Source organism: Solanum lycopersicum, chromosome 1, assembly GCF_036512215.1.
Source record: "Solanum lycopersicum chromosome 1, SLM_r2.1".
Lineage (NCBI taxonomy): Eukaryota > Viridiplantae > Streptophyta > Magnoliopsida > Solanales > Solanaceae > Solanum > Solanum lycopersicum.
Genome location: NC_090800.1, coordinates 75,599,853 through 75,612,451, shown reverse-complemented (window position 1 = coordinate 75,612,451; position 12,599 = coordinate 75,599,853). Strand labels below are relative to the sequence as shown.

The 12,599-nt window shown below is 33.2% G+C and overlaps 1 protein-coding gene across 1 annotated transcript; it reads left to right on the top strand.

Annotated features, from left to right (window-relative positions):
* Positions 1-2,752: 2,752 nt before the first annotated feature.
* LOC101262855 (BTB/POZ and MATH domain-containing protein 2) lies at positions 2,753-11,910 on the top strand. Its single transcript, XM_004229412.4, has 4 exons — positions 2,753-3,502; positions 6,010-6,358; positions 10,694-10,970; positions 11,353-11,910. The coding sequence occupies exons 1-4, from the start codon at positions 3,084-3,086 to the stop codon at positions 11,529-11,531; spliced, it is 1,224 nt and encodes a 407-aa protein (XP_004229460.1). The 5' UTR covers positions 2,753-3,083; the 3' UTR covers positions 11,532-11,910.
* The last annotated feature ends 689 nt before the right edge of the window (positions 11,911-12,599 follow it).

Sequence of the window (12,599 nt, the reverse complement as noted above, 5' to 3'; positions counted from 1 at the left end):
AGAAAAATTTATTTTTTCAAAGTAATTAATTAAAAATATAATAAATTAAAAAAATTATATTTTATTAATTTATTAAAATAGACAAATAATTAAAAATAACAAAAAAAAGGAAGTTGACAAATAAGTACTAACAGATGAAATATATCTTCTTGATCGTAAACATAAAAGGACTTTCCTATTTAGTACTAAGCTATCTTCTTGGTTGCCGACAATTATATAACATTGACGAATTTTCCGTTTGGTATTAAGTTATCTTCTTGTTTCTTTTTTAGTAAGTACTTTTAAAAAAAAAATTTATTCATTAAAGATTAAAATATAGAAAAAAGTATTAGCTAATTATTTTATATATATATATATATATATATATATATATATATATATATATATATATATATAAATAATTTAGCTATACAAAAAAAATGAAGAATAATACTAGCGTCACTAGCTTATTTGTCAAAATCTAAATTAATAGAAAGATATATTTTTATTTTTTTTAAAAAAAAACTAAAAATGAAAACTCTAAATATGACTATATAATCTTCTTCTTTTTTACAAGTAATTTTTTAATAAAAATATAAATTGAAGTATCAAAATTAAGTTTAAAGTTGATTTTATTTGTATGTTTTTTTCTTTGATACATATTGTAAATAACATAAAATATTAAGGAGTCTGCCAGTTTCAAAAACTCTCATTCGATGCATGTTTTCTTTTTAAGATTGAATTCTATTGTAAATATGTGATGTAATATCATGTTATATGAATGAAATATATGTTATTAAAGGAATTAATCAATCTTTTATGATATTTTTTTTAATATATGATATATAACATGTGAATTTTATAGATGTTGAACGTCATTTTTCTTGAAGAAATAAATTTGTTTTTAGTGATACTCTTTTAGTATAGGTCAAATACATAAACAGATTCTTAAGCTTGTTGGCTTTTTTTTTCCAGATACCTCAACTATGTCATTTTCCTATTAAATTATTGAATCGTCCATAATTTGGTCCTTTTAAACAAACAACGTCGACTGATGTGGAATCAGATTTTGGAGTGGTATTGATAGAGGATACATATGTTGTTCCAGAACTCATTAGTCCAATTGATAGTAAAAATGTTGAGAATAATTATACTTCAAGTCATTTGAACACATTAGAAAACAAATGAGTCTAACACAATTTGTCTTCATTCTTTAATAAAGAACATTACAATACGAGCATAATCTAAGGCATTTACAATAGAAAAGCCGATCAAAATCAACTAACGATGTTTAAAAGGAACAAATTATGGATGGTTCAATGATTCAATAGGAAAATAACATAGTTAAGATACCTGAGGAGAAAAACCCAACAAGTTTAGAAATTTATTTATCAGTTCGGCCTTTAATATATGATATATATCATATATGTATCACAAAGGTCTGAACTCCTTTTTCCTCTATGATATCTCATTATTATATGATATATCATATGATCAGTCACTAGTAATATCTTTTCAGTATAATACCATGTGTTGTTATAGATGATTGAATTGTGATATTTTTAAAGGAACGAGTCGATCATTTATGCTACCTTGTGGTATATGACATATACTATGTGGGTATCACTACAATAAAAATAACTTTGAACAATTTAAATATTGACACTAATAAAAAGTATTAACGTCTTTATCGGTATTAGTTAAGTGTCATTAGAACTAATATCGCTAAATACTTTAGGGACATATGTAAAGAGTGACACTTGCCGCTAAAAATATATATTCAACAACAATTAAGAATTAAATGACGCTAATGGTTATTTTTATTGTAGTATTTTTTTTTTTAAGGAATGAATTTGTCCTCTGATATTTTGCCAGTATGTAATCTATATACCATGAGAGCATTACAAAAAACTAAGTATTGTTCAAATGAATCTGTCTATAATGCCCTATTAATATATGATATATACAATATTGATATCATAGAGGATTTCTTGTTTTTCTTGAAGAATAAACTGTCAATTATTTATGATATCCTTTTAGTAAATGGTATTTATTAATACGAGCAATATCAAGATTTAATGAGAGTTCTTTTAAGGAATAAATTGTTATTTTATGATACCATATCATTTTATGATGTATAGTATATATAAATATCATATGTTATAACAACATACGACTATTAGTGATTTAATAAACTATATAGACAATTCTAATTTCTCGCCACAAATAATTTTAGATGATAAATATCTCAAAAGTAAAATATAAAAAGTTAGTAGAGTTAAAAGCAATTAATGATCAATTGTATATAACAAAAATGTTGACCTTATTTTATCTCCTTTAACCAAACTGATCTCTTTTCAAATAAAAGTGAATAAGTAATTTATTACGTCGACCTACGAATTACAAGAAAAGATCAACTTGAGAAGTTTATTGTCGTATTATGTTTGTCAAATAATTTTTTTTTCATTTCGTATTTGTTGGCCAGATTGAAACTTTATTTAATTTTAAATCGCATACTATAAGATTTGTTCGAAGATGCTGCTTTCAAACAAAATTTTCTCCATACTCATAATTCAAATTCAAAATTTCTTATTAAGAGTGAAAACGTCTCGCCACAACGAGATAATCTATGTTAACGAAAAACTATATCTTCGTTGTGTGAACACTGAACATGGAGTAATCCATACTATTATTTTATTATCCTATCAATAAATAAATTATTATTTTTAATAAAAAAATAAATAATTGTAAGACATGTTAGAAGTAGTTTTTTGGTTATAAATATTATGCATAAATTGTTGAAAATGGTTCTGTCTGAATACTTTTCTGATCACCTCACCTCACACCGTTTCCCATCTTTCCCATATCGACAAAACCCTAATCCTCCATCTTCCTAAACCTCTTCTTCTCCAATTTTTTCTCCAATTCCACCCATTTTTACCGACCCATTAAGCCAATGGGTCGATCCGTTTCTTCAATTCCATCAATTTTCACCGATTAGATTCAATCTTTTTCCTCAATTCTACCCATTTTTTTGCCGACCCATTAGCTTAAAGGATCTTCTTTTCTTTCAATTCTACAAAAAAAATCCAATCTTTCATCATATGGGTACCTTCAGGGTTCCATCGGAACCTTCAAAACCCCTAAATTCATCATCTTCTCAACCCACAACAACCACATCGACCTCTCGGATCGATACGATTAATGGGTCCCATGAATTTAAGGTTGATGGTTACGCCTTATCTAAAGGTATGGGAATTGGGAAATATGTAACTTCCGAGATTTTTACTGTGGGTGGTCATTCTTGGGCTGTTTACTTTTATCCCGATGGAAAAAGCTCAGAGGATAATGGTACCTATGTTTCTCTTTTCATCGCCCTTGCTAGTGATGCTACCGATGTTAGAGCTTTGTTTGAGCTGTCTCTTATGGATCAGAGTGGTAACGAGAGGCATAAGGTTCATACCCACTTTGGTAGGGTGCTGGAGACGGGTCCCTACACACTCAAATACCGGGGTAGCATGTGGTAATTTGTTTTGCACATTTGTATCATGTAGTTAAGTTGATTTATTGTTTTTGTTTATATTGCTTTGGTATATAATTACATTAGATTCATGTTTCGGGGAGTAAGTTGTATTTTAAATGATGATTCGTTAGTGCTGGAACAAAGTGGGTCCATGAAAATAGAATGGATATAGAGGATGCTCAAGCCCCAAGTACTTGAGATTTTCAGGCATAGTTGAGTTATTCATTAATATGTATTGTGTCTGGCCCTCTAGTTGTTTGATCTGGATCATATTTTTGTATTCTAGTGGATTACATCATGAGCTGTGTCGGTATGTTTACATTTTAAAATTATGTGAATTGAGTGCTAAGGTGCATAAGGTGAAGTTGAATGTTGAGTATAAGTGGTTTGTAAAATGTGGAAGATTTGAATTTTATAACAGTGGAGAATCATAAGGGGGTCTTCTATTTTGTTTTTGTAGTTGGATGAATTTTTTGGAGTTAAGAGGCACGCCTTACTCTGGCACACAAAGATGACCTTTGTGCGATGTCTTTTTAGGTTTCCCAGCTGATTTCTGGTGCCCACTTTAGGGCCGTCTAATCTGGAGTCGCGTGATGAAGTCATATTTAGTGCGATCGATATTAATGAAATTTCTTCAATCATAATTAAGTTAGTCTACTTCTTGATTTAACATGCAATGATTTTAGTTCTTTATTTAAGTTGTCCTTTTTACTTTTTTTTTAAGATTTTACCCTCACTCTGTCCAAGCTTCCTATAACCAAAATGAGCCCATGTTTTAAGATCTTACCCTATTTATCTCCATCTTGTATATAATTTGAAATATTTAGAGGAAAAACAATACCTCCTTAATTTGTATCATGGTTTCCATTTTTTGGTGCTTAGAAACTGATTGAGGTTATCATTACAAATTCAAACATTGTTGGGTGCATTAAAGTGGAAAATAAGCAACTCAATTTTTCAGGTTTTTGATAGTCAATTAAAGTGAAGTATAAGCAACTCAATTCAAACATCTATGCAATATATATATTTTTGCTCTTTCTCTTCCTTCCAAAGATACTCACCTTTTCCAGTGAAACATGCCGCCTCGGGTATATCCATAATTAAGGCCACCTTCTCATACAGCTTCCAGAAAATGGACCTCCTAGCGTCTGTTGCTGCAATATTAGGACGAGCCTCAAAATCATATTGTCCTCTAGTCATCCTTAATGTGTTTTTGGCCTCTTATAAAAAAAGTAAAATGATTTGTCACTCAGTGTTCTTAATGGCACTCGTCATTCGCCAAAGGCGCTATGGTGAAGCGAGGCAACCATGTAACGCCATTTCTCAGTGAGGCGTGGCGATATCAATTAGGCAACGTGAGGCAACGTAATGTCGACCTGAATGGCGGCGCTTTTTGTTTTAAATTTTTTAAAAAGGTCTTGACTTAATAATATTAGTCAAATTAGTTTTTTTTTTTTATATTTCCAGTCAGTCGTGACTCGCGTTTCTTCTCCTCAACCTCGCGATCTCTTCTTCTCCTTCAGTCGACTCGCGCGAAAGATGTGGCCCCTTTTCTTTCTTCTTCTCTTCTTTTCTTCGTTTCTTCTCTTCAGTCCGCTTCTTCTCTTATTTTCTTCTTTTCTTCTGTTCAATTTCTTGTGGAGTGAATCTTAAATTCTGAAATCTGAAGTTCTGAACTGTTTGCTGTCTTCACTCTTCACTGCTTGCTGCCTTCACTACTGTTTGCTGCCTTCACTACTTTATTTTCCTCTGTTTTCTTCACTGCTCCTCTGTTTTCTTTGTTCACTGTAAAGTGCTGCTGAATGCTACTGCTTTCACTGTGCTGTCTATTATTTTTTTTAAAAAAAATTAATTCTTCTATAGTAATTAATATAGTATTTGTTGCAACTTGTACAATAGTGAATTCAATGGATATTTATATATGCAATTAAATATTTTTAATTTTTGGTATTAATTGGTGCCTCAATTAAAAAAGGCGAGCGCCTCGCCGCGTGGCAAGGCAGGCCCTTGTCGCCTCTCGCGTCCCAAACACTGGTGTCACTCGTAGGGTTATGCATTGTGTTTGGATTACTATTCATTGAAAGGTTTTCCTTGGTTGAGGGATGCCCATCCACATGAGTTCATTGAGCTCTTAGGACATGTTTGAGGGATAGTGCTTGGCATTTGCGTCTTTGTGACGAGTGACTGGGTGGTGGTGGAAAAGATTCTACGCTTCAACCATGATTGGGATCGAGTTACAAAGAGGGGAAGTGAGAAAACCAATTGTTGATTTCTGTGGCGGAGTTTTTTTGACTGGTGATGGTTGTGATATAAAATAACACATTTGCTACACAATACTGAAAGTAATATGTGAAAGATGTATTTAGGGAACTTCTTTTATTAGCTCACTGTCATTTTAGGTAATCTCTTTTGGGGGGATTTTAGATTTATAGTACATGTACTCTTCTATTTCTTTTTTCCATCAGTGTACATGTTAACCTTTTACAGTTTCACGGTTGCCTTTGCAGGGGCTATAAACGCTTTTTCAGGAGAACATTACTAGAAACATCAGACTATCTGAAAGATGATTGTCTCTTGATCCAATGTACTGTTGGTGTTGTCAGATCATACAATGAAACACCAAAGACTTTCTCCCTGCCTGTGCCACCGTCAGACATTGGGCTTCATTTTGGGCAGCTCCTAGAGAGTGGAGAGGGAGCTGATATAAAGTTTGAAGTTGAAGGTGAAGTCTTTGCTGCACACAAGTTGGTTCTTGCTGCCCGCTCCCCTGTGCTTCGGGCACAACTCTTTGGTCCATTGAAGGAAGAGAACATACAAAGTATTAGAGTCGAAGAAATACAGGCTCCAGTATTCAAGGTTTGAGATCTCCTCTTTCTTTCGCATGTCTGTTGACCCTTCTGTTGTATTGTTCTTTATGAAGGGAGTATTATGCCCATTGTTGCTATATGTTATTCCAAGTGTTGTGTGTTCAAATCTAAAAACGAGAAAATGCTGGTAAATACACATGCCATGGCCGTACAACTAATAGCTATAATGGTTTTCTTTTTCCTTTTCTTTGGGTTTACAATCGTCTTTTGTGCTGTTAGATTTACAAATACATGTACTTGATTTTTTTCCCTTCCCTTCCTGAGTGATGTTTGTTTCTATCTACAATATGTAGGGTTATATTTTTTGTCAGCAGAATCTTTGGAGATTGCATTTTCACAACCTTTTCATCTCCTACCTCAGTGAAACTATGTATTAGCATTTGATTTGTGTTGTATGCTGCTCCTGCTATTACATTTTGTGTGACGCTTCCATTTTTAGTCTACCTGAAATAGAAGACACTTTTCTATATTATAAACTTTTAATTTTTACCTTTACAGTTTATCCTTTGTCCATGAAATTTTAGACCTCAAGTTTCGGATGTCTTTTTCCCGTCTTGAACTCTTTGTTCCAGTTTAAGTGACATTATTCTTTCTAGTCCTTTCTAAAATCACTTCTGAATGTGAAAACACTTTAATTTAAAACTTTCCATTTTACACTTGATGAGAAACTTCTAGTACCACACAAATGCTCATGTATAAGACCACAAGTTTCAAAGTCTTCATTTCTTTCATCAATTCTGTGCTGATTCAAACTGTCACATAGCTTGGAATTGAGGGAATACCTTCACATTAAATGGGATGGAGGGAATAATATTGGTGCTCAAATTTGGATTTTGTCTTAACAATAGTTAGGCATCAGAAAAATATATCTACAAGGCATTAAAGTCGTTTGTATACTGCTATTCCCAATGGAAAAAGCTATCAACAGTGGGTATATGGTCTTTGCCATGCATTGTTCTGAGGCCATAATAGTTTTTTTTTAAAAAAAGCTGGTAAGGTTGAATTCTTCAGCATTAAGGATATGCTGGCTACGTCAAAAAAGGGATAATTACAGATTTCCTATCAAATCTATAATCTGATCTATATCATCTATACGGAGCTGTTTATACCAAAAAAGTAGAGATGCTAGACAGCTTCATTTAACTTTGTGGATGGAATTGGATCTATCTTCAAAACATCTTCCATTTGTTTCTTTCCAGACTGACCACCATACACAGTATGGTATTAGCTTCTACCTTTCTGAGGTTATAATAGTTATTGGATGTTGGATCTGAACCAGTCTACTCCTTAAGAAGTACTGGTGAAGGTTTTTGTACCCTTGCAGTTAACTTTAGCAAGCCCCCTCGGGGAGGATTGTACCATCATAACTCTTGATATTGTTTGGGAAGTTGCACAAGTCAAAGGACGAAGTGATGATGTTGTATCAGCCTATCAGGCTAACTAGAAGTCATATTGTACGTAGGTTTAGGGGAGGAAGTAAGTTGGAATCCTACGACTATTAGTAGTCTCAGGGGTCATTTGGTAGAGTATATTAGGAAAAATAATGCATGCATTAGCCTTGTGTATTACTAGTACCTTGTTTGGTACTCATTTCCAACCATTAGTTATACACTCTATTGTGTATAAAGGTGTGTATTGCTAATACCATGGATTTCTAGGTATTAGCAATGCAATGGTTTTAATGCATGCATTAGCATGATTGAAGGCCCAATTGCCCCTCAAAACCCTTTTTACATCTCTACCATAATAGTGGAGTGTATCTTTGTAAATTAATTTTTTTATGCAATGCATGCTATTTTATAATGCATTAAATAAAACAATGCATAAAAATAATCTATGTATAACTAATGAAAGCATAAGTAATACATGCATTGCTAATGCAAGCATTACTAATACACTCTATTTAGCATTATTCTTATACACTCTACCGAACGACCCCTTATAGTCTTGTTTACGAAGATAAGTTGGAATCCTACTGCTATTAGTGGTCTTGTAGACACTATAGTTCTGTTTATGTTCAATCGGATTTAATAAGACTGAGGAGTCTTATAGCATTATAGTGTTGTTTATGTTCAATCAGATTTAACAAGACTATTGAGCTTATAGACGTTATAGTCTTCTTTATGATCAATCAGGTTTACGTAATGCGTATCGGGTTGATTTTTCTGAAACTAGTACACTATTATATTGTTACCCATAAGTAGTCGGAAACAGAAAGCACAAGAAGCGCTAACTTCTGCGGGTTTAAATACAAAGCAAACTTAAAAATATGGCCTTTAAACAAAGCTAAAGAAGAAGTAATAACAAATACATCTAATGCAAGGAAAAGGAAATACGAGCACAACAATAACTATTTGGACTAAAGAATTGAAATCCGTTTAATTAAGCGAAATCAATGAAGTAAAATCATCCAAGTTAGGAACAGTTTAAATTTCTGATTTAGGTGAGATGTTGTTATCTTATATTTTTGAGCCAGTTTTTTAATACTAAAATTTGGACTTCACTCTTAATCACTAATATTCGTTCATATTTAGTTTCTCAACAATTAACATATCAATTTGCCAACTACATCTATTATCTAGTGCTGCCATTGTGTGCCTTCTGACCTTAATGCTGGTGTTGTCAAAGGCGAAAAGCTCTAAAGAGTGTTCCAGGTAAATTGGCCCCCCTAGTGCAATTGAAGTGGGCTTTAGTAAACAAAAGTGCGATAAGGGAAAAGCAAAGTAAAAATGTCATTCAAGAAAAATATAAAAACCTCATAATATTTTCTTTTACTTATTTGCCAATTATATTTTGTTGTTTAGTACTGCTAGATTAAAGATAGAACTCATGGGCAGTGTCTTGCCTACACTGAAGCGCAACTTAAGCAAGGCAAAGCACCCCCCGGAGCTTTTGAGAACACTGGTTAGAGACTATACCAAACAATTAAGTGAGGCGAAGCACTCAACCTGGTTTTTATTGCACTTCAAGACTTTTAGATGTGCATGAGGCAAGCCCTAGACACCACTACTAATGTTACAGCTTCATTAGGCTGAAAGAACTGTAGTTTGACTATTGTATTTTTTTTTTCTGTTCTTACGAAATTACATGTAAAGCAGGTAGTGACCCAGCCCCCTAAAACCAGTAAATAGCGAAACAATGTGTGTGAGAGAGACGGGGGCAGCTCAAACACACTAGTGGCCTACAGCCAGAATTGAATGGAAGCCTTGGAACTTTTTGTAGAACAGTCTACTCTTCTAGCTCTTTAAGATGCAAAATTATCAATAACCTTTCTATAATCGATTTCTTCTTATAATTCTTTTTCAATTGATAATATAGCTGATGCATATGATCTTTCTTGAGACGATACTCTAGAATGATATATGTCAAACTTCTATTAATAAATTCCTCTTATATGAGAAGTTTATTTTTCTAAGAATAGTACTCTATATTTTGTAAAGAAAACCTACAATCTGTTATTGCTGTAAGAAATGGTCCCCTTCAGTTTCGTGGATGTAAGGCACTAGCTTTTTCTCAAGGCTTTAGAGCCCGCCTCTGGAGAGAGAAGTTTCATCTTAGAAGCAGAAAGGTTTGAACCATAAATTGCCAGTGCTGGTGGGGTCATGTTATTTTTATCATATGGGGGTTCTTAAACTCAATTTTGAGCATACCTATTAAGAGACCTGCACTCGAGTGGCTCGAGCTCTCTTCATTGCTCACTGACCAAAAAATATTACTCCCTTTGTCCCACTTTATGAGAGATAGTTTGATCAGCACACAGTTTAAGGAAGAAAGAAAGACTTTTAAAATTTGTGGTCCAAAATGTGATGCAAAAGTTGTGGTTGTAGATCATTTCATTAAGGGTAAAATATACACTTTTAGTTAAATTGTTACTTAATATAGAAATGTGTCGGTTCTTTCTAGGACGGACTAAAAAGGAAAGTATGTCATATTACTTTTTAGGATTAAAATATCATTTGAGACTATTTTTTTTTTGGGGGGTGGGGGGGTTCGACTCTAAAGTTGTTTCTCTTGTTATATTTCCTAGAGATTTCTATGTTGGCCTGCAATATGATTTCTATCTTCCTATTGTTTGTCCTCTAGAGAGTCCATCAGGCTTATTACTTCTTTTTTTTTTATGCTATGTTATGCTTTACTTTGTACTGTTTCCTCATTTTACTAGCATTCAGATCTCTCTGCTGATTATGTCATCAAATAGCTCTCTCACTATTACACTTGATATTTCCCAAGTTTGAACATATGAACTTGGCATCTGTGATAAATAATTTAAAAAGCATCTTGGCATCTGATAGAACTTATCTTTTTGTTTTTTTTCTCTTTTCAGGCGTTGCTCCACTTCATCTATTGGGATTCTCTCCCTGATTTACAAGAGCTTGTGGGTCTCGATACAAAATGGGCAGTTGCTTTAATGGCTCAGCATCTGCTTGCGGCAGCTGACCAGTATGGTCTTGAGAGATTGAGAGCACTTTGTGAGGCTAAACTTTGTGAGGATGTTACAATTAACACTGTTGCTACAACTTTAGCCTTGGCAGATCAGCATCACTGTGTCCAACTAAAATCTGTGTGTCTTAAGTTCATCGCGTTGCCTGAAAATTTGAAAGGTAAAGTACTGCACGCCTATTAATTGGAGAACTTTTCTTTCATCACTTATATTATTGAACCACCAATTATTCAGTCATTTTGTCCACTAAGCCATCAAGCAAAGCATTCCCAAATTTTTCCTCTACTGGAGATTGTACTCATCTATCGGTGAACTTATGCTTGATAGTATCTCTTAATCTTCAAAGTGTAGTCCTATTTTAGTTTGCAGCATTGGGTTTTTCATTTTTTCTGCAACTGGACATATCATTTGTTTGCACTTCAATTTTATTTCCTGTTAAATAGTCTGACTGGTTTTCAATTTGTTTAAGCTTTAATGCAACCAGATGAACTCAATGTGGCCATTGAATCTGTTTCTTTTTTCTTTTTCTTTTTTGTTATCAGCTGTGATGCAATCTGAGGGATTTGATCACTTGAAGGAGAGTTGCCCTTCTGTCATCACGGAATTGCTTAAGTATGTTGCTGGGATGAATGAACATGCAATCATTTCTTATGTACATGGTGGGCACATTCTGGATGGCACTGACGTGAATGGAAGAAGAGTGAAGCAAAGGATATATTGAGCGCAAGCCACTTAGAATTTATAATGAAGTTGCTATCATTCTTTAGCAGCCCCAATTGGTAAAGTAAATTGATTATAAGGTGCATATAGTCCAGAAATGCTATCGGATTGTCGGTCTCTCATACTGTTCTGTTTCTGAGTAAATGATCTTTAACCTTAGAGGGTGGATGAGGATGTGCCTACAATATGTTGTGATGTAGTAGGTGCTCAACCAATTCTCTTTTTAGGATTGTATCTCAACAGTGGTGCTTGGTTGGTCCAAACACCTGTTGATTCTGCTATAGTGTGATTTCTTTCTTTCTTTCCCTTTGTATACTGAAGATTTTAATCTTGTCAAGTTAAAGCGCCTATCCGGCTGACTGGTTCGACTTTTCGTGTCATATCCTGGTTTTCATGTATGATTGAATTTGATGATATGATTTCTGGTTTACATTTTGTTCACAAACCCATGGCAAACAGGCAGACCAAAAATGAGTCTGAAAATGAATGAAAACATATATTTTTTTTTTCATACTAAATACACATTCAATAGATGTATTTTTTTTAGAGGTTTCTCACTGGTGGGTACTTCTATATTTAATTTATTTTCAAATGATTGACTCATTTAAAATGTATTGAATCGAACCAAGGACCATAAATTTTATCCATTTCATCAGCCGACAATATAAGAACTATCTTTTCTAATTTTATTACTTTGAGTTTCTTAAAAGTTTTTTAAATGGAATTGTGGGAGTAACTACTTGTACATCACAAACACTTCATAAGTTTGCAATGCAACTGTCCCTGTTTATTAATATTAATAGACAGAAGAAAATGATTCAATGAACTTTATGAATTTAGTGGAATAAGTAGTAGAGGGCTACTGATGTGGAATTAAGCACATTTGATTTATAGGGGAAAAAAAAAAGTCTCCCTCTGTCATTTTTATATGTCACATTTTAATTATTGATAATGTACTTAATCATATACTATTATTAAAAGATGCCTTGTTGAAAAGATTTGAAAAATACTCTTTTTACCCATCATTTTGACATGTCAACAAAAAAAGACAATAAATTTTTTTCCATAT

What these genes read in the sequence shown, in the direction of transcription:
- LOC101262855 (XM_004229412.4), top strand. Translation starts at nt 3,084, where the DNA reads ATGGGTACCTTCAGGGTTCCATCGGAACCTTCAAAACCCCTAAATTCA. An exon ending in TACAGGCTCCAGTATTCAAG is followed by an intron (nt 6,359 to 10,693) that starts GTTTGAGATCTC and finishes TTCTCTTTTCAG; the next exon opens with GCGTTGCTCCACTTCATCTA. An exon ending in GTTGCCTGAAAATTTGAAAG is followed by an intron (nt 10,971 to 11,352) that starts GTAAAGTACTGC and finishes TTTTGTTATCAG; the next exon opens with CTGTGATGCAATCTGAGGGA.